Below are 27,711 nucleotides of genomic sequence, written 5' to 3'. Positions count from 1 at the left end.
GTTTTCAAGGTTCACCCAAGTTGTATCATGCATCAGTACTTCATCCCTTTTTATGGATGAATAATATCCCATAGTATAGATATGCCACCAAATAAATTTTGTTAATCTATTTGTCACTGGACATTTATTTAGGATGTTTTCACATTTCGGCTATTGTAAATGGTGCTACTGTGAGTTGCTTGGTGATATGGTAGCTGTGGTTATATATTGATGCATTATAGATCAGTGAATCTTAGACACGTGATAGTTTCCTGTGGCTGCTGTAACAAAGTACCACAAACTGGGTGGCTTTAAAAAAAAACAGAAATGTATTATCTCACAGTTCTAGAGGCTAGGAGTCTGACATCAAAGTGTCAGCAGGGCCATCCTCTCCTGAGACTCTGGGTAGAATCTTTCCTTGCCTCTTCCTAGCTTATGGAGGTGACTATCAATCCTTGGCACTCTTTGACCTCTACTTCTCTTGTCACAATGGCCTTCTCCCTATGCGTCTTTGTGTTTTCATATGACCCTCTCCCTATGTCTCTTAAGGATATTAGCCCTTAAAAGTGCTTGGATTAAGGGCCCCCACAACTCCACTATGACTTTGTCTTAATGATATCTGTAACAACCCCATTTCCAAATAAGATCACATTCTGAGGTACTGGGATTAGGACTTCAGCCGTATCTAGCCTGGACTTCAATATATCTTTTGAAAGGACACAATTCAATCCATGATAGATGACAGACATTACCGTGCATCCGACTCTGCTGGGGATCTTGTTAATATGGGCTTGGAGTGGGGTTTGAGGTTCTGCATGTTCAAACAGCTCTTCTAGTGGATGTCAATACTACCAACTCAGGGATAAAGTGACCAACATGTTCTGGTTTGCCTAAGACCTTCCTGGTTTTAGCAGTGAAAATTCTGAATGCAGGGAAATCCCTCAGTCCTGGGCAAACTGGGATGTCTTGTCACCCTATATATATATATATGTCACAGGCCACAACTGGAGAGCAAGGATCTAGCTACAAGCTATGTTAATTTATCTATTAATTACATTACTGAATATTCGTATTTATTTTTACATTTAAATGATGTATTTTTGCTAGAACAGTCCAAGTTTTCAAGAATCTGGACCTAAGAGATATTCCAAAAATGCTCCAAACTGTGAGATGGTTAGTTTACACTGATGGGTGTCTTCTGTGAATGTTATATATTAACTCACCAAATTATGATGCTTAGCAGTGTCACTGTTGGACTGAACATTGAGATTTCTGACCCCTTCACAGAATAATTATACGTGGCCAAGACCTTTTGATCCTAAGGATACTTGCTGGGCTTGAAGTCTTCAGTATCCTTTCCCTGCTGCTGCAACAGTTGGAATCAGCCTGGTGACTGTAAGAATGAAAGAGAAAGATCCTCTCTGAAGTTGGGTTTAAGTTCATCACAGTACAGGGCAATGAAGCTCAACTCTTGCCTCACATTCGGACCACCTGAAGAGCTCCTAAAAAACTAAGCTTTCACCCCACACCAAATGACTCAGAATAGCTGGGGTTGGGCACAGGCATTCATAATTGATTTTAAACACCAGGTGATGCAAATGAGCATCCAGCATTGAGAATCAGTGTGGCAAGATCCTTTTATAACAGACACCTTGCTCAATCTGTCCCTTCTTTCACCTGCATCGATATTCCACCCTTCTGTGCTCACATACTCTTTTGTTATGGTTGACAATTTCCTTAAATAGGTTCTCCTCTTCCTCAGATTTGTGTCCTGTTTATACAGTGACCTTATTGACCTGAGACCATTATAACTTGATAGAGGTAATAATTACTCCTATAACAACCGACCTTGGCAGGTTTTTCCCAAGCCTTATTGACTCTGTTTTTTTACTTTCACAAAAGGTATCCTTAATATCATCATTCACGATTGAGTTCACCTGTGATAGTGTTGCTTTTTTTTTGACTAGAGTCTCAGCAATCACGCTAAATCTCCCACTGAATCTGTACTGTGTGTTCCTCTATAAACCGTATCTGGGTGGAATGTACATTTTTATTGCAATATAATTAATGTATCATAAAAGTCATCCTCTTAAAGTGTACAACTCAGTGGTTTTTAGCAATTCACAATACTGTGCAACCACCATCACTATGTAATTCCAGAACATTCTCATTACTCTAAAAAGAAACCCCTTAACCATTAAGAGTCACTCCTCATTCCTTCCTCCCACTCCCTGCAACCACTAATCTCTTTTCTGTCTCTATGGATTTGTCTATTTTGGATATTTCCTATACATGAATCATTCAATATGTGGTCTTTTGTGTCTGACTTCTTTCACTCAGCGTATTTTCAAGGTTTATCTGCGTTGCAGCATTGATCAGTAGTACTTCATTCTTTTTTGTGGCCGATTAATTTTCCATTGCATGGATGCATCGAATTTTACTCAACCACTCATCAGCTGACGGATATTTGAGTTGTTTCCAATTTTGGCTATTGTGAATAATGCCGCTATAAACATTCACATACATGGTTTTGTGTGGGCGTATATTTTCATTTCTCTTGGGTAAATATCCAGGAATGGAGTTGCTGGATCATATGCAAACTCTATGTACAATTTTTTGAGGAACTCCATATTGGTTGTGAACATTATTTTTTGATCTCGATGCGGCTCTCCTTTATAGGAAGGAGGTGGTCTGTACTTGTTAGGGTGCGGCAAATAATTCTCAGGTATATTAAATATTTTTCTGTTATCTGTTAAACATTGTACATGTAGGAAGAATGGTGTCTCATACAGACCTTTCTTGCCATTTCGTTTTATCATTTCAAAATGTAAGAAATATCTAAAAAATGGAGGAGCCTGCAGATACCTGTGGTGGCGAGGATTTGGCGTCTCAGCTCCTGGATTCCTTTCCATCCCTCCAGCTGTATCTCCGGCCACTTGTCACAGTCTGTTCCTGGCACAGACAAGGTCTGCTTGTTGCCAAGGACATGACTACTGGGCCACTTCCATGTGAGAAGGCCCTGGCGGGTGTCAAAATGCAGAAACGTGACTGACTTGGGGGGCACCCATAAATTTCCCATAGCCAGGTGCAGACATCCCTGAAAACGTAACGCCCTACTGTGTACAAAGCAGAAACCTACATGCCAGGGAGGACTGGGAGAGCTTCCGGTGACCTCTGACCTTGCCTCTAAATTCTCCCATTCATTCCCTCTCGTCCCGCCGCGCCCCGTCTCCTTCGCGTCGCCTTCTTGCCTCGCCTCTTTCCTCCGCTGAGGATCTGAGCCTGCGCGGGATTGCAGACGCGGGCGGTGTTTCCCGCATGCGCAGTCGCTGCCCAGCCCAGCTCTTTCAGTAGGAGCCCCGCGCTGTGCTCGCTCACGCAAGTGCACGGCCTCGCCTGCGCGCTCACAAGGCCTCTCGCGGCACGCGCCTCCGCCCCGCCCCGCCCCGCCCCGCCTCCTTCCCCCTCCCGCGCTCCCGCCCTCCGCAAGCCGCCGCCGCCGCCGCCGCCGGAGCTCTGTAGTATGGCATCGAGGAGAATGGAGACCAAACCTGTGATAACCTGTCTCAAAACCCTCCTCATCATCTACTCCTTCGTCTTCTGGGTGAGTGCCCACGCCGGGCCAGTGGCCAAGCCGCTGTCCATCGGTCCCTATGATGATGCTGTGAGAAAGGAAGTGGGGAGGGAAAACCCAAACCAAAATCAAATCTGGGACCCCTCTTTAAGGAGACAGGCGCGGGGTGCTGGGTCGGGGCTGTAGGATGCCAAGATGCGGGTCGGGGCTGCTGGAACCCTGGACCTCGCTCCGCGCAGGCTGCAAGGGGCTGCGTAGTGGCGGTGACTGCAGGTTGTCGACCTTCCAAAAAAAATTTTTAATGCATTAGTTTCTTTTTTAATCACCCGGGATAGGGTCACCTCCTGGGGAAAGTTGCGGGTTTATTCGTCTGCTTTCCTCGCTGTACACCCTTCTCTCCCTTCCCCTACCAGCCGGTTCGCGGCGCCTCTTGGAGCTAAACTGTGGCCGGCTAGGAGCGGACGCGGGAGCGTGGCGTTTAATCTCGGATTCCCAGTTATTCCCGACCCCGCGGGTCTGCGGGAGGGAGGCACCAGAAGCACTGTGCCTGCCTGGCTGGGCAAGGGCGACCAGAGTCCCACAAGCGCACGATGGGGACCAGGCGTTGTCACCGCGTGGAGGCGCACGAAAGGGAGAGGGTCTTACATAAGCCTGGGGCATCTTTGAGGTTTCTTGGTGACCCAAGAGATGAGTCTTTGGATTCCTTTCCCACCTCCCTGTATCCTTACACTCCCTATCTGGTCATTCTGTCACTGCGTGAACACAATCCGCAGCGCCCTGGGGGAGGGTCCCCGCCACTTGGTGATAGAGATAGCGCCCCAACTCTACTCCCCATCTGTCCAGTGTTGCCACCGGTCCTTGAAGCTCAATGCAGAAGGGTGACGTCAGCCCCTCAGTCAGGGCCGCGGGGGGCTGTGTGGTGCACCTCGCGGAGGGATGCGCCTTTCTGCGCGGCGGAGCAGAGAGGAGGAGGAGGAGGAGGAGGGGGCTCCAGGCTTGTGCCTTACCTCATCTTGTTTGGCAAATCATGGAATCAGTGCAGGGCTGACACTGCAGTGATTCACTGGGAGAGGTGCGTGGTACTTAAAGACCATTACCCGTTATTTCTCTTTTCCTGTAAATGACCCCATCTCCCCTAGTTCCTTATTCCCATAACCAAGCTACAGCTATCCCCTAGGGGAATGAATATCGACCCTCTTCCCCCCTTGTCCCCCAAATCTGGGTCATTTTAGCTTCGACGGCATTCATTTTGAAATCTGAGGCTCTGTAGGAAAACCGAGAACAACCTTTGGTTGTTTTTCTTCTTGCACCACCCCCCCCCGCCCCCGCCCCTCACCCACCACCACATATTAGCCCTAATTTTGCTTTGAAACTGGAGCACAGTGCTGTATGAGGTACCGAGAACCAGCGAGATGGCAAACCAGACTGTTTGCAATGGGCAAGGAAGGAACAGAGATTTACTGAGGATCAAAAATATTCCTGATGCCACCGGGCATTTCCTTATCGCTGGCATTGGTGATTCTTCAAGTCAGGGAAGGTATGGACCCTCCGAATCATGAATACCAGGAGCTCTGCAATGAGCTAGGATAGATTAACTGGCATATTGCACAAGGCAAACACAGAAACGGACTTTATTTGGACTGATAACGACACAGGTTGAAATGTCTCAGTAGTGGAATTGTGAGCTATGCACGGATCATATCATCTTATGCTCTTCCTGTAAAAAGCAATAACACATGCTGATTGCTGAAACTTCCCAGTAGCCATTCCTGGGAACTGGTTTAGCTTTTTATGTGTTTCCTTAAATCTCTTTTTGTTTGGCTCTTTATCAATTACTTGACTTCCTATTTGTTACTGGAGTAAATCATATGGGGGGTTATTTTTAGCTTCCTTAAAAATAAGGTTTACAGTGCACATGAAGAAATGTTGTTCTTGCAGAGTCACTGCAACCTGGTAAAGAAGGGGGTCTTCCAGGCTGAAGCTTTTCACATGAACACTTTAACTCTCCTTGCTTACATTCCACCCCCATGAATCTAATTACTTAATGCCCCCTAATACATCTTAAACAATCACTGCATTTTCTGTCCCCCAGAAGTTCCTTGATGCCTTCATCTTAAGTTTTTCTACTTTCAAGATTTTCATAGTTTCAAATATTTACCTGGAACATTTTCGGTAGTTTAAATACGTGTTGTTGTAATCATTTCGTACGTTACAACCAAAAGAATAAGATCTCTTCAGATGTGTGAGGGTATTTTAAACAAGACATTAAGTAGCCTTATTGAGACATGATTCACGTGCCATAAAAGCCACCTATTTAAAGTATATAATTCAGTGAGTTTTAGTATAAGTAGCGCATATTTTAGTATATCATATAAGTGATATATATTTCAGTATATTTAGTATATTCATAGATATGTGCAACATCACCCCAGTCAATTTTAGAACATTGCATCATTTCACAAGAAACCCATGTTTCTTTAGCTGTTATCTTGTTTTCCACCCAATTTCAGCTTCCCACCCTCATGCCCACCCCCTTCCATCCCTAAGCAACTACTCTGTCTCTACAGATTTCTATATTGTAGACAGTTCATGTAAATGTAATCATACAATATTTGCCCTTTTGTGACTTTTTTTTTCACTCAGCATAATTACTTCAAGGTTCATCCATGTTGTAGTGTATATCAGTACTTCATTCCTTTTTATGATTGAATAATATTCCATTGGATGACTATAGCACATTTTGTTTATCCATTTGTCTATTGGTGGACATTTGAGTTGATTGGGTCTTTTGGCTATCACGAATAATGGTGCTATAAACATGTACAATTTTTTGTGTGAACATGTCTTCTTCATTTCTATTGGGTATATACCTGGGAGTTGAATTGGTTGGTCACATGGTAATTCTAAGTTTAATTGTTTGAAGAACTGCCAGCCTGTTTCAGAAAGCAACAGCACCCTTTTACATTACCTTTGACCATGAGGATTCCAATTTCTCCACATCCTTGCCAACGTTTGTTATTACCTGACTTTTTTATTATAGCCTTAGTAGGTGTGAAGGTGGTATCTCATCGTGGTTCTGATATGAATTTCCCTGATGAGTAATGATGTTGAGTGTCTTTTTTTATGTGCTTGTTGGTCATTTGTATATTTTCTTTGAAGAAATATCTGTTAACATACTTTGATCACTTTAAAATGTGGGGTTTTTTTATTATTAAGTAGTAAGAGCCCTTTATATATTCTGGGTACAAGTCCTTTGTCAGATATATGATTTACAAATATTTTTGCCTGTTTTGTGCGTTATCTTTTGGTAGTGTCCTTTGAAGTACAAAAGTTTATTTTTATTTAGTCCAGCTTACCTACCTTTTTTCTTTTTTTGCTCATGCTTTTGGTGTCATATTTGAGAATCCTTTGCCAAAACCATGGTCACAAATATTTACCTGTTAAATGTTTATAAGAATGATTTCTCAGTTCAGTAAATGCAGTTGATGAATCTTTCTTTAGCACCTAGAAGTATGTCTGACACATAGTAGGTACTCAAATATTTGTCGAAACTTCTGGGATTATGCTAGGTAATTTACAAAAAGATGACCTTGGTGTTCTTTTTTTTTTTTTTTTTTTTTTTTTGAGACGGAGTTTCGCTCTTGATACCCAGGCTGGAGTGCAATGGCGCGATCTCGGCTCACCGCAACCTCCGCCTCCTGGGTTCAGGCAATTCTCCTGCCTCAGCCTCCTGAGTAGCTGGGATTACAGGCACGCGCCACCATGCCCAGCTAATTTTTTGTATTAGTAGAGACGGGGTTTCACCATGTTGACCAGGATGGTCTCGATCTCCTGACCTCGTGATCCACCCGCCTCGGCCTCCCAAAGTGCTGGGATTACAGGCTTGAGCCACCGCGCCCGGCCACCTTGGTGTTCTTTAAAGTGGAAGGTGGAGGAAAGATTAAACAGAATTGTTTCCTTTGTGTTCTTTGTGAGATGTTTTAATAGGAGTTTTTACCTTTCTTTACCTTAATTTAGATTTAGGACTAGAAGGCATTTGAACTTAAAATGGTGGTAGAGCAGCAGCATCAAAAAGGTTGACATACTTGCACATATGTTAAACCAGAAGTATACAGTTTTGAAAGAGAGATTATTGTTTTACCTGGCTTCCTCTTCTGTCTATAATCACATTCTCTCTCTCTCTGAGGCGTTTCTCTAAAGTAGTGGTTCTCAAAAGGGGGCAATTTTGCCCCCCTCCCATATTTGGCAACATGCGTAGATGTTTTTGGCCATAGCTGCAGGGAAGGATGATACTGGCATTTAGTGGGTAGAGGCCACAGATGCTGTTAAACATCCAACAGTATACGAGGCAACCCCTCACAACAAATAATTATCTTGCTCAAAATGTCAACAGTGCCACCAGCCTCTGCACTACTGGACTTACATAGTAGTAAGTCCTGTGAAGAAAAAATGGAGTGTTATGCAAAACTCTATATTTACTGGTCTTTGGAACCACCATAGCAGAGCACACGCAACACAATCACATGAGAAGAAAAACATTCTCTATGGTGTATCATATAATTATTTGAAGACAAAAGGTAGGTACCTCTTTATCTAATTGTGTTCAGATGGATGGGATGATTTGTCTTTCAGTTAAATAATATCACCTGAATGCTATGTAAGCATGTCCTTTATTTTTCTTGATTTGTATGTTTTATTTTCAGGTTTATAGAAGAGAAAGGAAAAACACAGCTAGGAGTAAGTTATCCTGTGCTTTAAAGACTAGCAAACAGTGTCTGGCCCATAGTAGATTTACTCACTAAATACTTTATTTTCCTTAATGAATGAATGAATGAATAAATGAAATTTTATTGACTACTCTTGGGCTCAGTTATTTATTTCAACTCACTTCAATGGGGAAGTTTTTTAAAACGTGTTATTTCTAGTCTACCTGTAGTGATTTAAATGCACTCCTCCAATAAATATGTGGAAAGATGGAATAGTGGATTTTACACAAGGACTTGCTTATCCTAATGATAGTTCAATCATTATATTTTTGTGATCATTTAGTTTGTCAGACATTTTATTTATTTAGATTTTTAATTAGAATTTGTTAAGCATGAATAAAAAGATACCTATCTTGCCATATAAATATATCTCCTTCCTTCACAACCAACATAACGTTTTCAAGATCAAGCAAAGAAATGTAATAAATATTTTGCTCACCAGGTAAATTTTTGTTTGGTTTATACATTTTTTAATGTATTTTAAATACTCATCTGAATTCTAAGCTAAGATTTAAATCCACCACATGTGAAAAGAAATTTCCTTGCTTAATTCCAGTGTATATTGGGCCTGATTTCTTCCTTGATGATCTAAGAAGGTAATTAGCTTGTCAATAGTGCTATCAAATTCTTTTATGGTGAAATATCAGTGATTTTTTTTTCATCTGAGAAGCATCACTAATCTTTTTTGGAAAAAATAATTTAAAACAATCATCATTCAATTTGTTTTTGTCCAGAAAGTTTAGGTACTTGGGATAAATAGAGGGAAAAATCTTAAAGAGCAACTGCTAACCTTTTGAAGAGTGTTTTGAATTTGGGCACTGTATTAGTCTGTTCTCATGCTACTAATAAAGACATACCCAAGACTGCATAATTTATAAAGGAATGGGGTTTAATTGACTCACAGTTCCACATGAATGGGGAGGCACCCAAATTGTGGCTGATGGCGAATGAGGAGCAAAGTCATGTCTTACATGGTGGCAGTCAAGAGAGTTTGTGCAGGGGAACTCCCATTTATAAAACTGTCAGATCTTGTGAGACTTACTCACCATCACAAGAACATCACAGGAAAAACCCACCTTCATGATTCAGTTATCTCCCACCAGGTCCCTCCCACAACAAGTGGGAATTATGGGAGCTATAATTCAAAATGAGATTGGGGAAGACACAGGCAAACCATGTCAGGCACATACTTTATAGTTATTCTTTTGCACATCAATACAATTCAATTATTCATTGAATGTCTATTACATGTAAGGTATTGAGTACTAGCTGTTGTTTTTGGCATTTTACTTGCATTTTAAAATAACATATATATTCTATTTCTCAATTTTCCAGTTTTAGATGTTATGTGCTGTCTTCCCACTATGGAAGATGAAGAATTAGGTTTCCTGCCCCTTTCTCCCATACTGTTATCTTCCCTATATTATAGTAGACCCTAATATATCATTTTATCATGATCATATTTTGGTTAGAGCAGCAGTCAGTGATTTCATTAATATGACTAGGTAAACCTAGTCACAGCTGAGCCATGTAGTGTGTATATTATGACTACTTGCATAGCTTTTTGTTTTCTCTGCAGTTAAGAATTGCCTTGTTTGATCCTTTGCTTTTTAATTTCCATGCTCACTGCTAATTTATCTCTGTACTTTCCCCAAGATCTGTGTTTCTTCACTCAGTCTGTTCAAACACTTCATGTGTCATTATCAGTTTCTTTTTCTTGGAGACATTTCTCCCAAAGCATTCTGGTCTTCAATCTGGACTGGTATTTTCTGGGCCTTTGAAATAGTGGACATCATTATAATCTTCCTTCACCATCATCCTGGTGCATCCTGTCTCCTTTTATGTTGGATCCTCAGTTTTTGAGATGTCATGTCTTTCTCTTCCTTGGTGTTTTTTTTTTTTTTTTTTCATTTTGGTGGAGCAGGTTTAATAATTTTCTGGAGAGGATGTATGGGGGTTAATATTTTGAGCTCTTACAGATGTGAAAATCTTATTTTTCTCTTGCACTTAATTTGATCGTTTGGCTTAGTGTAGAATTATAGTTTGGAAACCATTTATCCTCAGAATTTTTCTGTCTCTTCCTACCCCAAGTCTTTTTCCTGTTGTTAGTGTTGAGAAATCAGATGTTATTCTGATTCTTCTTGAATCCTGCTTTTCTTCTCTGAAAGTTGTTATGATCTCTTGCTTGCTCTGAAATTTCACAATAATATGCTCTGGTATATGTCTATTTTTCATTGTTTCTTGGGTACCCTTTCAATATGGAAATTTTCTGTATACCTTTCAATCTGGTCCTTGAGTTTGGGGAAATTTTCTTTTGTTTTTTGCTTTCTTTACCTTCATTTTTTTTCTGTCCTATTTGGATGTTGGACCTCCTAGATGGATCTTCTAATTTTCTCCCCTTCTATTTTCTACCTCTTTTTTCTTTTTGCTCTGCTTTCTGGAAGATCACTTCCACTTTATCTTGCTGCTATTGCGTCTTTCATTTCATATGTTAATTTCTAGAAGCTTCTTTTTGAGGTCTGAATGTTCTTTTTTTAGCATGCTGTTTTTGTTTCATGAATGTAATATACTTTTAAAATCTCTCTGAAAATATTAGTGATTTTTTTTTTAGTTTGCTTCTCCCTGCATAGTTTCCTTGAGACTGCTCTGTTTTCTGGTATATTACAGGCTTACCTCAAATTTATGGTAATGTTTTGCTCTCTTTTCTGTACATGCTTAAGAGGGGGCACTAAGAAGCTGATTGGAAGCCCTTAGCATGAAGTAAGTGTTTATCTATTGTAATTTGGGTGATTTGACTGGGCAGTTGAGTTTTAGGACCAAGGTCAATATCTTAGGTCTCATCAGATTTCCTACAGAAGAATCTTCTAATTGTTCTCTGAATAAAGAAGGTGAGAATATAGAAGTCTCTATGTACAGTACATACACCTTTGCTTAAGCTCCTGTTTCTGGTGTAGAATCCGTGTCCACTGTTATTATATTACTCAGTTCAGAGACCATCTGTTTCATCCTCCAAAGAATAAATCTCTGAACCTATAGTAGAATGAGGAGAGGCCAGAGACAGGAAGTTGAGGTGGGGGGCTGCTAATTGTTTTATAAAAAACTCTTACTGGAACCTACTTATTTTAGCTCCTCTTTCCTCCCTAGTTCCAGGCGTGCATGGAGCTAGTAACTCCTGAGTCTTTTGGGGATGTTTGGGTGCAAATATTTTATTCTGGGCTTCTCTCACAGCTGCCATAAGATTTGGCCTTTTCTCAGCTTTGAAGAGATCATTCTGGTTGTCTCCTCTCTTTGTTTTTGTAGGTTAAAAATATTCTTTTAGTGTCATTTCAGTGGAGTTTTGGGAGATAGCCAAGGTAAATGGATGCATTCAATCCATCATCTTCAACTGGAAGTCCTTTATAGCTGTATCTCTACATCAGATGGTACTAATTAAATACCCAGTTGATTGTGAGTGATTCAATAGAGCATCTAAAACAGCAATAGTCAGGCTATTCTAATAAATACTGGTATCCATTTTTCTATTTTTAAAAAGCTTTTGGATTTCAAGGGAAGTGTTCTAGGTTGGAACAGGCTTACTAAAACACATCCTCTATAAGGTCATCTGGTCATCAGCGACTGGACAAATGGAAACAAAGCTCTGAAGGTTGCTGCTGCTTTTTCTGCCCTTCTTATTTCTTCCCACCGGATGAACTCCCATGTGTCTTCTGACCTAATTCAGACCTTGCTGGATTAATTTAGTGTTTATAGTGTGGTGTGTGTGTTGGGGAGAGGAACTTGATGTTAAACTGACTATTGCTTTGCTGTTTTTCTGTTACTACAATGATAACCCTTCATATTTATTATGGGACTTGTACTTTATAATCTGGAGTTTTTTCTTATTTTATCAACTTAACTTACCATATACAATATGCAGCTAGGAAATGTGAACTACCTACCATTTATAACATTTGGAGAACATTAAGTCTTTTTCACTTAGTTGTTGCTTGGAAATTAGCTGAATTTCAGTCCAAATAGAATGAAATACTTTTTCTCCATTCTAATCACAACTAGAGTCTTTGATTTGACCCTATTGTGAGTTGCATTACTTATCATTCAGTGACTGTTCTTTATATACTGCTTTAAGTAAGCACCTCAGAAGGTGCTGAAAATTGAAAGTCATCTGTGACTGTGTTTCTTTGTTTAAACATGTTAAACCCTTGACATAGATGACTAATGCACTGCTAAACCCATTTGAAACATACTTTAAAAATATATTTTTATGTCTTTTTCTCCTTTAGTCCCATTACAGCAGCTTCCAATCTGAGTTACCTCCTCATAGCAAGCAGATTGTTGGAATGCTGCTCTTAAATTTCTTATTTTGGCTGTTATTCCTCTTGCCATGACAGAATGCTTTTCATTCTTGGCTGAACATTTTTTTCATCTTACTGCAGAGCCCCAATATTCATCCAAAAAAAAAGGATATAGAGGAAAAAGATAGGAGAGGGTTTTCTTTGTTTTTTCCTTTTGGTTATTTGACCAATTAAACAGGTAAGCACTTTATTTATTCCCTTTTTAAACATTTATTATTACTTTTATAGATTTAGGGAATACAGGTGCAGTTTTGTTACATGTATATATTGCATAGTGGTGAAGCCTGGGCTTTTAGTGTAAAGCATTTAAAATAGTTTAAGATCACATTTTGACTCTGAAAGTTTTTTTTTGGTGCTTTCTGCAAGATATGGTGGGCTTTTCCCATCATCATCTGTTTCTAGGAGAAATTCCAGGTGCCTTATACTAGAGGATGATGAGGTAGGTCAGGCACAGATACTGGTGAACAGTCTAGATCAGTGATTCTCACCCCGTTTCCCATAGAATTGCCTAAGGGGCCCTAAAAAAGATGCTTAGACCCCATTCTAAGAGATTCTGACTCAGTTGGTCTGGTTGGGATGCCAGCATTGATATACCAAAATATGCTCCCAGGTGATTCAGCTGTGCAATTAGGATTGAGAAACATTGATCCAGGGAGAACTCAGTAGATAATAGCAGGCTTGATTCACTTGAGCCTCCTGGATCCACAGTTAGCTACGGAGTATCTAACCTAGTATTGGTAATATTAATTTGGTCTTCATTGCCTGAGAGACTGGAACCAGGTCTGCAGTGTCTCTCAGTAAATCAAAATGGCCTTGCACTATTAGCAGACCATGCTGATCATTCCTGACTAAAACAATGTGTATCAGAATCACCAAGGATATTTTAAAAACACAGATTCTCAGTCCTAGCTCATAGAGGTTAAGTTTTAATTGATATGAAGAGAAACCTGGGTGTGTGAGTTAAAAAAAAATCCCAAGATGATTCTAATTCCTGGGATTTAGCTCTATGGGCTGTGATGCCATTTGTTATAAATGAATTCTTACCTCATGAATGCTTTCCTATGATATGATCTGTGGTACCATAAAGCTGGGTTGAGGAGAGTATTCTGCAAAACAGGACGTAGCCAATATAGTATTTTTGTTACCCACTTAATTGGTCTTTGGCAAGGGTCTTCAAGTGGACTCTTGGAGTTTGGAATAGTTTCCATTCCTTAGGGGAATCTGTTTTTTTCCCATGGTTGTTCTGAGAAGTTAGGGGAAAGTCTTGGTTTGTCAAAGACAAACCTCTGTCAAAACATGAGACCATAATCCAGCATGTAAAACAAAAACCAGAATTCATTACTTACTGAAGTAAGAGACAGCTGTGTTAGTCAAGCATAGTCTATGCGTGAAGCAGATTACTGATCGTTTTTGGAAGCATAGCAGTGTTTTGGTTATAGAGGCATGAGTGGTTGAACTTGACCTTAGAAGCATGGCTACTTGAGTGAGACTATTGTTGATTGACTCTGAGAAGCATGTTGATTACAGTATGTCTTCTGCTGTTTGGTTGACGTTGAACTGTGTGAAGCTCATTGTAATTGGCTTCCAGAAGTGTGTTCCCTGAAGCAAGTTGAGTTGTCATTGATGATTAGTCTGAGGTGAATTGCCCTTGATCAAATAGGTTTAAAAGTTGGTGCTGGTGGTTACTAGTTACCATGGCTATTGAACAATCAATCTTTTTCTCCCTCTTAGTACAGAGATTTTTATTTTTACCTCAGACTGCTAATTCTTCTTAGTGAAATTAAGTTGCTTCTGCACCTCAATTCTCATTCTTCAAACATGATCATGGTGATGTGCAGAATTCCTGGATCAGTTCATTGTTCTAATCACTCCATAAACACTAATTGATTGCTTATGATTTCCAGGGATTGGAGTAGGACTTCCCAAGGGTAGACTCCTTTGGGGTTGAAAAGGAGCCCAAATCTTGATAAGACTGGGTGGAAAATGTTGCTTAACATCCTTTCTACATCCCCATCTCTATTTGGGTTGAAGTTCTATTTCTGGTACAGCTTTTGAGGACTTCTAGCTCCTCAAAATTTCTGTTTTATATTTTGAACTGTATCACTCACTTGTTATTCTTTTAACTATTGCCTTCTATCACAGAGGATTTAAAATTAGACAATGTGAAGTCTTGGCAGGCACATTTGCTGTGTGACCTTAGGTAAATCACTTATTTTCTCTGAGCCCCAGTTTCCTCTTTAGAATTGAGGATAACTGTGATTACCCACTTCAGTCAAATGTTGATGGTCAAATGACATTCAAGTGCTTTATAAACTAAAGTGTGATACATATATGTTTTGGCAACATTATTCCTTAGTGTGTAAAGTGTTTCTTCTTTCCGAGTTTCTTCCACATGGGAGGTACTGTATCAATACTTGTTAAATAAATTGATCAGAACATTCACCATCCTGGAAATTAAGAATGATTCACTTTTAGGGTTTTATAGTTTGCTACCAAAGAGAGCTGAGTTAACAGAGTGGATTGAACAGGAACCAAAAATTGGACTCACTGAATTTGGTCCTGTCATTGGGATAAAGGTATTTCTATCTAGGATGAATAAATATAAATCTGACACTTAAAGTCAAATGAGGAATTGGTGACTTCCATCATTCTTTTTGAAATAAACTTTTATTTTTGGAACAGCTTTAAGTTTACAGGAAAATTATAGAGATAGTGCATAAAGTTCCCATATATCATATAACCATTTTCCCCTATTACTAGCAGCTTACATTAATATGGTACATTTGTTATAATCAATATTGATACGTTTTTATTATCAGAGGTCCATACTTCTTTCATATTTCCCTAGTTTTTACCTAGTATCCTTTTTCTGTTACAGGCTACCATATTACATTTAATAGTCATGTCTCCTTAGGCTCCCCTTGGCTGTGACAATTTCTCAGACCTTTATTGTTTTTGACCATTAACAGTTTTGAGGAGTACTTGTGATACATTTTGTAGAATGTCCCTCAATTTGGATTTGCCTGATGCTTTTTTCATGAGTAGAATGTAGTTATGTGCTCTGGGGAAGAAGACCACAGAGGTAAAGTGCTGTTTCAATCATATCCTATTAAGGATACATACCACCAACATTATTTATCACTGTTGATACTGACTTTGATCACTGGGGTGAGATAATTTGTCAGATTTCTCCACTGTAAATTTGCTCTTTTCCCCCTTCTCATACTGTATGCTTTCAAAGAAAATCACAATGCACAGTACACACTTAAAAGTTATGTTCTACCTCCTTGAGGGTGGAGTATCTACCATTATTTTTATTAACAAAGATGATTTTCATTCAACAAATATTAAAACCAATAGTATTTGTTCAAACAAGTAATAAAATACTAAAATTATTTGAGCTGATAAGAAACTAGACAGAGATTCTTGTTTACCATTATTATTTGTGATTTGGTTTATCTAGCAAATGCAGTAAGAAAAAAATTAACACTGGAGAAAGAAAATATAAAATTATTTTTTTCAGATGTAGTTGTAGTAAACTAAATAATCCAGGAGATGCTAGGAAAAAGCTACTAAGAAAATTTGATAAGGTGACTAGATATAAGAGAAATATACAACAATTAATTGCTTTTTATTATTTCAGCATAAGCCTTAGGAAAGAGAGGAAGACATTTCATTCAGATCAGCAACAGAAATCATAACTACTTCAGAGTAAAGTTAGTAAGAAAGGCAAGGCTCTTATATGAAGAACAATAAAATCCTATTTAGGGTCATAAAATGAGATCTGAGCAGATTAAATGACACTAGGTGTTCTTGGGTGGGGAGATTTAGTATCATAAAAATATCAGTTTTCTAAAAATGTTTATAATGTATTTCCCAATAGAATACCAACAGGATTTTGGGGAGGGGGGAGGAGATGGTACTTGATAAAATTATATTGTTTACATAGAAGAATAAATACCTGAGAAATCAAGAGATATTTTTGGGAGGAAAAGAAGTATATGCCTTACTCATTATCAGAATATACTATTGTGGCAGATAGACTCTAAGATGGCCCCCATAATCTCACCTCCTGATATTCATGTCCTTGTGTAATCCCCCTGTGCTTGGGTGTGGGTGAGACCTGTGACTTTCTTCCAATTAATAGAATATAACAAAGTGATCAAATGCATATGACTATGTTTGCATGATTTTATTACATAAAACTGTAAAGTCTATCTTGCTGAAATACTCTGTTCCTTTCTGGCTTTGAAGAATCAAACTTTTATATTATGAACTGTCCCGTAGAGAGGGCCACATGGCAAGGAACTCGGCAATCTCTGGCTGACAGGTAGTAAGAAACTGAGGCCCTCAGGAACCTACAAGCAACTGAATCCTGCCAACAGTCAAATGATCTGGGAAGCAGATTCTTCCCCATTTGTACTTCAGATGAGACTACAGCCCTGTCTGATGCTTTGATCGAAGCTTTATGAGACCCTGAAGAGAAGACCCAGCTACTCTGTGCCCAGATTTTCAACCCACAGAAACTGTGAGATAATAAATGTGCTTTCTTTTGAGCCTCTACATTTGTGGTAATATTGTTACACAGCAATACAAAATTAATACAACTATAAAATCACTAATCAATTCAATATGAGGTTGGCTTAGAAATAGACAGGTCAGTGGAACAATAAAGAATCCAGAAATAAATTCTAGTAAATATGACTTAATAAATGAAAAGAGGCATTCATTTCAGTGAGAGAAACTAGATTTAAGAGAGAGAGCTTGTGGGGCTGGGGAATTTAGATAGGTCATGTGGACAGAGTTCACTCAGAGAATGACAGGATTTTGACAAGTAGTTCTCAGAGAGGATAATGAAGGCTATCAGCAGAATGGTTTCTGTGTTTAGGACAGGACAGGAATATGTTTAGCTGTAATAAAAAGTGAGGCATGCAGCAAGTCTAGGTAAGTAGACATAAGCCTTTTTGGGGGTTGACTGCATGAGTTAGGGCTTTGGGCCTGCTTTGGTCAGTAGGTGAGGACTAGTCCATACTTTCGAGGAGGGAGTAGTAACTTTGGGAGCTATACTTTACAGGCCTAATCTGGAAGTAGTACGTTGGTTAGGTTGAAATAAGAAAAGCAAGAAGTGGTGAAACCAGGTTAACTATGTAAGAATGAAGGTCTAATATAGGGTGACAATGAGAATGAAGAATGGAGGACAGGGGACAGCTTCTTTATGATGTGGCAAGAATATTTGTGAGAGAGAACCCCAGTATTCTGTGCTTAAAGAGCCTGGATGATGGTGATACTCTCATGAAAATGCAGACCTTAGAGTGAGTTTGAGACTGATATGATGTGTTCCATTTTGCTTGCATGTGTTTAGTTTGAGACAAAGGTAGATTTAAAAGGCTGGTTCTCAGAAGTTTGCTTGCCTATATTTTTCATCGATAGAGGTGGCCCTAGGTAATTTATTTTTGACCATGTCTATACTTCCTGACCCTCTCCACTATCTGCCATGAACACAGTTGATTGAACTGGAGAGCAGATCTGACCTTTACATATTTGTTTATTGGCTGGTCTGTGGAACTTGAGATAATCAGGCTTGTAAGATCTGAATGGAGTTCTTTTTAGGCATTCAAACTCAAGATATAAGAGATGTGGTTGGTGTAGGGGCAGAAGGAGAAAGTGACCCAGAGAAGTAGCAGATATATGTGAGCAGTGGACAGCTGGAGTTGGACCAGTGAACTCCTCCTGGTCACTAGACTTTATAGGTTCCTGGACAGCGCTGTTGCAGCCCATGCTTTTCCCTTCTGGCCTGAAGAATGGCTTTTCATAGTTCTGGTGAGGCCTGGCTGAGTGGGTATGATTTCTAGCCTCCTCATTTCCTCCTCTCTTAAACCCCCTTGGCTAACCAAAATGAGTGATTAGGTAGATGTTTGAAGTGGCTAGAAAGACAGGATTGAAATTAAAAGAGGAGGTTGGGGTGGAGATACAAAGTTGTGAAAGGCCATATGTTCATTTAAGAGGCATAAGATAGTAGATGGTATTCTTTTCAACTACACAGTAAGCCCAGAGTTATAAATGCAGTTAATGCTGAGTTGCTTGCTGATAATAGGTGTAATAGGTACAGCAAAGCAAACCATTTGGCTGGCAGCATTAATGGATGCCTATGATTCCAGTAAAGTCTTGTCTAAGGGATAAAGTTTCTCCTAAGGGATAAAGGTTCTCCTACAGGGTAAGAGCAAGTTACTTATTAATCTCCTTAACAGCTGCTGGTCTATTTGGGAAGTGAGGCTGCAGGTTGTTTTAGTTTATATCCTTCAGAGATGTTTTGAGGACAAACGAGTAACTGCTTTGTATGTTGTGGTTTTCAAAAGATAGCCCTGGTATACAGAGGTGGTAGCTGGCCTGACGGTTATGTAAGTGGCTTAGAACAGGCAGCTCTTTGAGTGGTGCCTCAGTGAGCACTTTCGGGGGCTTTTGTTCCCATCTAGATGACAAATGGAGGAAAAGTTCACTTCTCCACATCATTGGAAACTCAAAGTCTTTTAAACTAAGATGTTAGAAGTGAACTCTGAGTATATAGCATGCTACTAATGTTGAGAGAAAAAATAGAGGAAAAGAAAGGTACATAGGTGAATATTGTACTAAAAACACTTCAAATGAGCTATCTACAAATTACATATATATGCATGTGTGTATATATGTATACATGTATACATATACATATATGTATGAGTGTACATATGTGTATATGTATTGTGTACATATAGGTATACATATGTGGGTGTATATGTATACACATATATATATAAATATATGGTAAGCCATTTTTGTAAGGAAAAAAATGCATGTAACAAATCTTGAAGGGGACCCACATCAAAATATTAACAGCTGTGGTTGGGTGATAAGACGATTGATAGACTACTTCTTTCTGTGTGCTTTTCTTTATTTTCCAAGGTTTTTTCCTCCTTTTATATATAACATGAACTACTTTTATAATGAAGAGAACTGTTAATTCTTTTTTAAAAAGTCAAAATTACCCTGGACATTTTCTAGTATACAGTTTTATGTCTAAAAGATGGAGTGCCTTTATTGTTTACTACATCATCTCATTTGTGATGTAGTAGTTCGTTAACTCAGTCCATTTTAGGGATTTCATTAAATTAATACAAGGCCAGGATTGGTGGTTTATACCTGTAATCCCAGCACTTTGGGAGGCTAAGGTGGGCATATCATGTGAGGTCAGGCGTTTGAGACCAGCCTGGCCAACATGGTGAAACCTCGTCTCTACTAAAAAAAATACAAAAATTAGCCAGGCATGGTGGCATGCACCTATAATCCCAGCTACTCAGGAGGCTGAGGCAGGAGAATCACTTGAACCTGGGAGGGAGAGGTTGCAGTGAACCAAGATTGTGCCACTGCGCTCCAGCCTGGGTGACAAGAGTGAGACTCTGTCTCAAAAATAAATAAATAAATAATGCAAAGCAATAATACATTAACTTGATTTTTAAGCCTTGTCTCTTCAAAATAAAGAATTTTATTTCATTCCTATTAGGCATTTAAATTTTTTGGCAATGTATTTTAAATGTAATCCTAAAACAGAGAACAATATGATAATTTTATGTATATCTACTAACTAGTGTATCTACTACTAGATCTACTAGATAGTAGATCATGGCATTATGCCTTATTTGCCTCAGGTATTCAGTTCTTAAAGAAATATGAAAAATTTACAGTTGATGCCCCTATATCTCCTCCTCTCTGTCATAAATTCAGAGTTTATCAGTTGGGCTTATTTTTATACACATATTAATATTTACATATCTATAATTATAAAGGATTTCCATATTTTAAAATTGTAAATGAATCATGCCATGCATATTGTTTTGGAACTTGCATTTTTGCTCAACATTGTTTAGTATGTTTACATGTTGACAGACCTGGCTTTAGTTTAGGGGTTGGCAAACTATGGCCTGTGGGCTAAATCAAGCCAGCCACTTGTTTTTGTAAATAAACTTTATGTATTTTCTATGGCTGCCTTCACACCAAAACAGAAGAGTCGAATAGCTACATCAGAGACTATATGACCCAGAAAGCCTAAAATATTTACTATCTGGCCCTTTACAGAAGAAGTTTAGTTCATTTTTTGTGACAGGGTCTTCAGTGTAGCATATTGAACATTAAACAATTCGGATTTTATGTATTTTGTTCCTGTTTTCCATACTTAACAAAAAAATAAATAAATTTAAGGCAAATATGGGCCCTGTTCCTAAGTGTTTTCTTTAGTGGTTTTGGAGAGAGAAGATACTTCTATTCTTGATTTAGATAGTTTTTCTCAAAGTGGATTATTATTGCTTGAAGAGAGAAAAGGGCTGTGTGGTCCATGTGGAGCAAAATGAGAGTTATGAATTTTTCTGTCAGCAACAAAGGAGTACCCACTGCATGTGGTTGACTGTGTTAGGTTATGGTGATGTTACTATACTATTAATAGCTGCTACTATGATCATTAAGCATTTAATCAGGGTCAAGGATAGTACTAAGCACTTCACATGCATTATCTTGTTTAATCTTTGTAGCAATCTATTGAGGAAGTAATTACTACTACTCATTTTGAGAGGAGGCAGCTGAGGTCCAGAGTGTGCCCCCAGGTCGTGTTTAAAGTGAGGTTTCAAGTTGGACCTCTCCAGCTCCACTGGGCCCAGTGCATGATTCCAGGAGTACAGTTCTCCAGGGTAAACCTTTGGAGAGATGGGTTGGAGGGTAGTCTTTGAGAATCTCTGCTGCCCCAAGGGATAAATTCTCATTAACTCCAGCCTTGGCTTCCAAAAGCTGGCCAAGGCTTGATGTACAAGGGAGAAGTCTCTGTTTTCCACAACGGTCAAAGTCTACAACTGTGGTGGGGATAATTATCCCACATGGCTCCTTTGTGGAAAACTGAGGCCAGATCCATCTTGTCACTTTTTTTTCCTATCATCCCAGCTCAAAACTTCAGTTTCTCAAGTGTGAGTTACAAAGGTTTACATATAGTGGATGCTGGAGATGGTCTAAAAGACCTTAATGTCAGGCCACTGCCTTGCCAGCAACTGAGCAACGGCTCATTCACTTTCAAAGGTTTGAATCTTGTATTAGTCTGTTCTCACACTGCTAATAAAGATATACCCAAGATTAATTTTTAAAGAAAAGGGTGTTTAATGGACTCACAGTTTCACATGGCTGGGGAAGCCTCACAATCATGGCAGAAGGAAAAAGAAGAGAAAGACACATCTTGCATGCAGCAGGCAAGAGAGAGAGCATGTGCAGGGGAACTCCCCTTTATAAAACTATCAGATCTTGGGAGACTTACTCACTATCACAAGAACAGCATGGGAAACACCCGCACCCATGGTTCAGTTACCTCCCACTGGGTCCCTCCCATGACATGTGGGAATTATGGGAGCTACAATTCAAGACTTGGCTGGGGACACAGCCAAACCATATCAAATCTATAAACATTTTTCTTCCCTTTAGTTTATGGCTGCTGTGGGTAAGACATAAGATATCCTGAAGACTTTCATGGGGATAGTCTTTCCACTCTGCCATGTAAAGCAAAATTATCTTGTGCCTAAAACACTCCAAATTGCTGGCTCAGACATCTGGGTATTATTTCTCCTGCTGCTGTGAAATATGGTAAGAATGTGAACTTTCCTCCTATGGCTATAAGCCCCCAACCACTTTGAACAAGACAGAAGCCAAGGCATTAAAAGCTGCTGGAGATGCAAGGTTTACTTTGCTTTACTTTAAAGAAACAAATCTGAAAGCAATGGGAATCATCAGGCATTTTCCTATGAGCTGACACGAGCTAGACAAAATAATCTGTGTATGGACACACAGATAAGGCTCATTGGCACATGGTCAAGTAAAAGTTTGTCAGCTGGGGTGATCTTACCTCCTCTACCTGAACCTGCTTTCAGAAAATAATTTGACCAGTCACAGATACTGCCCATGATTGGCAAGAGGAGTTCTTGCCTGTATCAGGATAATTAGCTATATTACCTCTGGTAAGAATTTAAGGTATTAGCATTGGAGAAAGTCTAGTTCTAAAAAGAAATTCCTCCCAGGCTGTTAAAATCACATCCTATAGATGGACCTCTTTTTCTGCTTGTAAGACCAGCTATACCCCAACGTCAATGACAATAATTCATCATACATTACAAATCCAAAGATCATTAACACAAACTGTTTAAGTGATATTAGTTAATGCACATGTGTACTACTTCTATTAATACTGTCACACCAAACTGAAATACCATTCTCCTGTCGCAGATCTATCAGGTGGCAGAAGGAAGTGTTTTAGATCCTGGGGCCTAACTTCAACAGACCTGGCTTAAATCGAGTGTTCATTTGTAACCATGTCAATATTTTTCTAACCCTGCTTTGGGGCCTCTGACCTCCCTTTATGTGAGGTCCCTATAATTGTAAAGGTTTGACTAATAAGGATTCTGGATGATTTGTATTTTTAAAAAATCTATTTGTAAGATGGGGCATTAATCAGAGAGACTGAGAAAGCTGCATTCAGATTAAGTCTAAATTTAGCATGTTTAAAGTTGTTACCTTTTGTTTGTAAAGTAGCTCCCTACACCTGCTCCAGCAATTAAAGAATGGAGTTTGTCTTTTTTCTCTCACTCCTGCCTCTCACAAATCTTCCCTTGCATCTATTGTATCCACTTGCCTCAACTACAAATCCTAGATTTTTTCTTTTCAGCCTCATTCACATCCCATGAATCACCAAGCCCTGGTGAATTTCAGTCTGAGATTAAATTAGTAGCTCTTGCATCCCTTTCCTTCTCTTCATCTCACCACTGTTTTTTTTTCTCACTTGGACCTTTATAGCAGTTTCCTGGTTTTCCTACCTCTAGCCTCATTTTATCCCAACCATTCTGTTGAAATAGTTATTCCAAAACAATCTCATAAAGCCAGTGTGATAAAATTGGTAGTTTCATGTTATCTGCAAGACTAAGTTCAAAATTCCATGCATGTGCTGATAAAAGACTCTGTGGTCCTCACTGCACCTCCTCCCCATTTTTAGCTTTCATTCTGGTCACCAGTTCTAGTTCCTATGCTTAGTGAATCTCACTTGTCTTCAAGATTTCATTCAAATGTCACATTTTCTGGGAAGGTTTGCCTTTTGTGACATGCTCTCTCTGCCTGTCATTTTACTTCCTTTATGCTTTCTTTGAACTTTGCCCATCCATTATAGTACTCATGTTGTATAGTAATCCTTTGCTTACTTGTCAGCCTTCCCTAATTACTCATTGCATTTATTCAAGAAATATGCTAGGAATATTGAGTGCCTGTTAAATGCCAGGTGCTGAGATTTAATTGTGAACAGAATGAACAAGATGATCTGTTAGGAAGGGAGGAAAATAGACAAACAAGGGAATAAATATGTTAACTTCAAGCATTGATAAGTGTTCTGAAGGAAAGAGTTCATGAGGTGCTGGTGTGGGAGCCTACTTGATAGAGTCATCATAAAAGGCCTCTCTGAGGAGGTGACATTTGAGCTGAGTACTGAAGGATAAGAAGGTCCATAATCTACAATTCAGATGATGCAGAATTCAGTGTTTTTTGTTTTTGTTTTTGTTTTGCTATTTGCTGACTATTGTTAACCTGATTGTTCTAGTTATTGATATCTGCTGAAGCATGTCACTTAGAAGTCAATTTATGGTTTTGGTTTGCCATTGTTCTCCCTGCATTGACAGCAACACCAGATTTACTTGTCTAATTAGTAATTATTTTAGCATGAAGAAACATAAACCTGATTTTTTAAAGGGAGATATATAAATAATGGAGTAGAAATGGAAAAAGACTATTTTAGATAATGTTCACATGGGCATTATTATTAAAACATGGCCATGATTTAAAGCACTTTATTGTTGATACAATTGTGATTGGGATGAAGTAATAAAATTAGGGTGGGCCATTCTGCCATTTCCTGAAACTTGTATGATCCTTTCCTTCTCTCTTCTTTTCCCTTATATCTAAACTTGAAAATTTCTCCACTTATTTCTCTTATCCAAATTGATCTCTCAAAACATCTCAAACATGCGGAGTTCTGCTTTTCCTGGTTAATGTTATTCAGGTGTAGACTTGCATATGTATAAATGATTGTGTGTCTTTTTTGTGTTTGAAAAAGTCTTTATGTTGTGAGAGATGTATAAAAGGCTGCAAAAATATTTATGTACAGCGCTTAGAGAATAATTTAATTAAAAATCACATACTCATGTAGTTAATCTCCCAGGTTAAGAAAGAAAACATTGTCAGTACTCCCAGAAGCCACCTGAGTTCCCCCTCCCTCTCTGTTATATTCTTCTCATTCCCCTCTCCCCTCTCCTGAGAAACTCTATACAAACTTACTTACCATTTATCTCCTTGATTTTCTTTATACTTGTACCACCTATGAATGAACTCTTAAGTGGTCAAATTCTTTTCTCTTTTTTTGGTGTATTTTTAAACATATACATTGAATAATAGTCTTTGTATTTTGTAACTTCCTTAACTTAATGTTGTTTGAGATTCATTCCATGTTGCTGCTTGGGGCTATATTTCTTTTTCATTGCTGTATAGTATTTAGTTATATGACTATACCACAAATTACCTATTCCATTATTAGAAATTTGGATGGTCCTCGATTTGCTTTTATGAATAATGCTGCTGTAAACATTCTTTTCTTTCCTGTTGAACATGTGTGAAGATATAGATGCATCTTTAACTTAATATAAAACTGTTAAACTGGTTTTTACAATGGTTGTGTATTGGTGATAATTCTATTTGTCTGCATCTTCTCCAGCACTTCCTCTTATTAAACTTCTCAATATTTTTTCAATCTGGTAGGTGTGCTTTCAATTTGCATTCTCTAGGTAATAATGAGGCAGTATATATTTTCATATGTTTGTTGCCCATTCTTATATCAGTTTCTGGGCCTTCATTTTCCCATAAGATGCATCTTATTTTTCCCCTAACTTCTATGAGTTGAAAGATAAATTACATTTTTAAGAAATGTTTTTATTTATATAATTCTTGGAATTTTTATACAATATGTATAAAATATTTGTATACAGATAAGAATTTTAATACAATACAAAAATATATAATTATTCAATGGATCTGATATAGTTCGGATATTGGTCTTCTCCAAGCTTCATGTTGAATATGATTCCCTGTGTTGGAGGTTGGACCTAGTGGGAGGTGTTTTCGTCATGGAAGTGGATCCCTAATTAATGGATTGGTGCCATTCTCCTGGTAATGAGTAAGTTCTTGCTCTGTTAGGTTCCTAAGAGTTCCTGCAACAACTGATTAAAAGAGCCTGGAACATTTTTCCCCTCTCTTTTGCTCCCTGTTCTTGCTATGTGACATGGGGGCTCCCCACTGCCTTCTGCCATGAGTGGAAGTAGCCTGAGTCCCTCACCAGAAGCAGATGCTGGTACCATGCTTCATGTACAGCCTGCAGAACCATGAGCCAAATAAACCTCTTTATAAATCACAGAGTCTTAGGTATTCCTTTATAGCAATGCAATGCAAATGAACAAATACAGGATCACTTACTGTGTTCTGACTGAGCTTGTTTCTTTGTTTCTCTGAATCTTGCAGCTTAGCACCACCACCTGGAACCTTGGCCTAGGCATTTTCTTTTAAGTCCTAAGAATGCCCAGTGGACCTTCTTTACTACCTTCAGATCCCCTCAGTGGTTCAGAGACCTGGCATTGGACTAAATGGATTGCTCAAATTTCTTTCAGCCATCATTTATGTGTCTGATAAAGTATTGTGTCTTTTGCTTCACCTCAGTTTGCAGAATTTGGAATTTTGCAATATTTGATATCAGGAATGCTTTGAATATTTTGCATCTGATTTCTTTTGGGGGTTATTTCCTTGGAATATATTCCCAAATGTGGAATTATTAAAAAAAATATTTCTTTTAACCTGGTATATCATAAGAGATAAAAAGATCAAATGAGCTATTTGCCCAGAATCTGTCCCACACAGGGCCTTATTTAAACTGTATTTTGTTAGTTTAATTAGTAGGAATGAGTAGTATAGATTTTTCTTTTAATTTGACTAAATGTTAAACTTAGGGACTTGAATTTTTAAAAAGCCAATTTCTTGAAAAATCATCTATTGAAAGTCTAATGCATATTTTCATTCTATCCTCAGAGTATATGATCAATTCTTTAATTCTTCTGTGTTCTACTGGAACAAATCACCAATTTATGAAGTTATTAAGAGAGTTGGTCAATGGCAATGATTTATGGCCATGACACTTGACACATTAGTATAATGATGACTCCTGGAAAAATGTACTTGAGATCTTTTCTAATTTGCATGTGCTCATTAGCTATGGAGGAAGGCATTGATTGTATTGATTACCTATATTTGAAAGTGTTCTAAATAACTCTTAAGCCATCAGTATTCTTCATTTCCTCCCCTTTCTCCGTTTGTTACCTTTCACCACTAGCCTTAGCTGAATTTACATGATAGGTTTTTTATTAAGTGTCTAATGCAAAGGTTTTCAACTGGGGGCAGTTTTGCCCTTCCCCACAGGGGATATTTGACAATGTCTGGAAAGATCTTGGGATGTCACAACTGAAGGGAGAAGGTGCAACCGGCATCTAGTGGGTAGAGGCCAGGGATGTTGTTAAGTATCCTACAATGCTCAGGATGGCCCTGCATGACAAAGAATTATGTGGCCCAACATGTCAGTAGTGCTGAAACTGAGAAACCCTGTTTTAGTGGAAATAAGTTTCTCTCTTTCCTTACATTTTCTCCCCATTCACTGTTATTTTCGTGTTTTGTGAGTGAATTATCAGTTCACATTTATGTTCTGTGGAACTCTAATATGATTGCTTAATCCACTTTGTTGTGGAGATTCTATGTATATACACATATACACAATAAAATTTGCCAATTTTAAGTGTATAATTTGGCAAATGTTGACAAATGTGTACAGTTGTGTGACCACCATCATAACTATATTTGATATGTTTAAATTTTATGTAGTTTCAAATATGCATTCATTAAAAAAATTATA

The 27,711-nt window shown here is 38.6% G+C and overlaps 1 protein-coding gene and 1 long non-coding RNA gene across 2 annotated transcripts in view; one reads left to right on the top strand and one right to left on the bottom strand.

The window, feature by feature from the left end:
* Positions 1–1,185: 1,185 nt before the first annotated feature.
* LOC105714286 (uncharacterized) lies at positions 1,186–3,198 on the bottom strand. Its single transcript, XR_001106783.3, has 3 exons — positions 3,119–3,198; positions 2,845–2,998; positions 1,186–1,372 (listed from the first exon to the last, which is right to left on the bottom strand). It is a non-coding gene; the product is annotated as an uncharacterized LOC105714286 (long non-coding RNA).
* A 276-nt stretch (positions 3,199–3,474) lies between these two features.
* TSPAN7 (tetraspanin 7) overlaps positions 3,475–27,711 on the top strand; it is a 128,786-nt gene continuing 104,549 nt past the window's right edge. Inside the window, exon 1 of the mRNA XM_012448120.2 lies at positions 3,475–3,583. Coding sequence (XP_012303543.1) covers positions 3,503–3,583 — 81 coding nt within the window. The 5' untranslated portion in view covers positions 3,475–3,502. The remainder of the gene's footprint in view (positions 3,584–27,711) is intronic.

This window comes from Aotus nancymaae, unplaced genomic scaffold (assembly GCF_030222135.1).
Source record: "Aotus nancymaae isolate 86718 unplaced genomic scaffold, 86718_ANA_hifiasm-v0.15.2.pri h1tg000058l, whole genome shotgun sequence".
NCBI classification, from domain to species: domain Eukaryota; kingdom Metazoa; phylum Chordata; class Mammalia; order Primates; family Aotidae; genus Aotus; species Aotus nancymaae.
The sequence above is the reverse complement of the archived record's forward strand: the minus strand, read 5'-3'. Positions and strand labels throughout refer to the sequence as shown.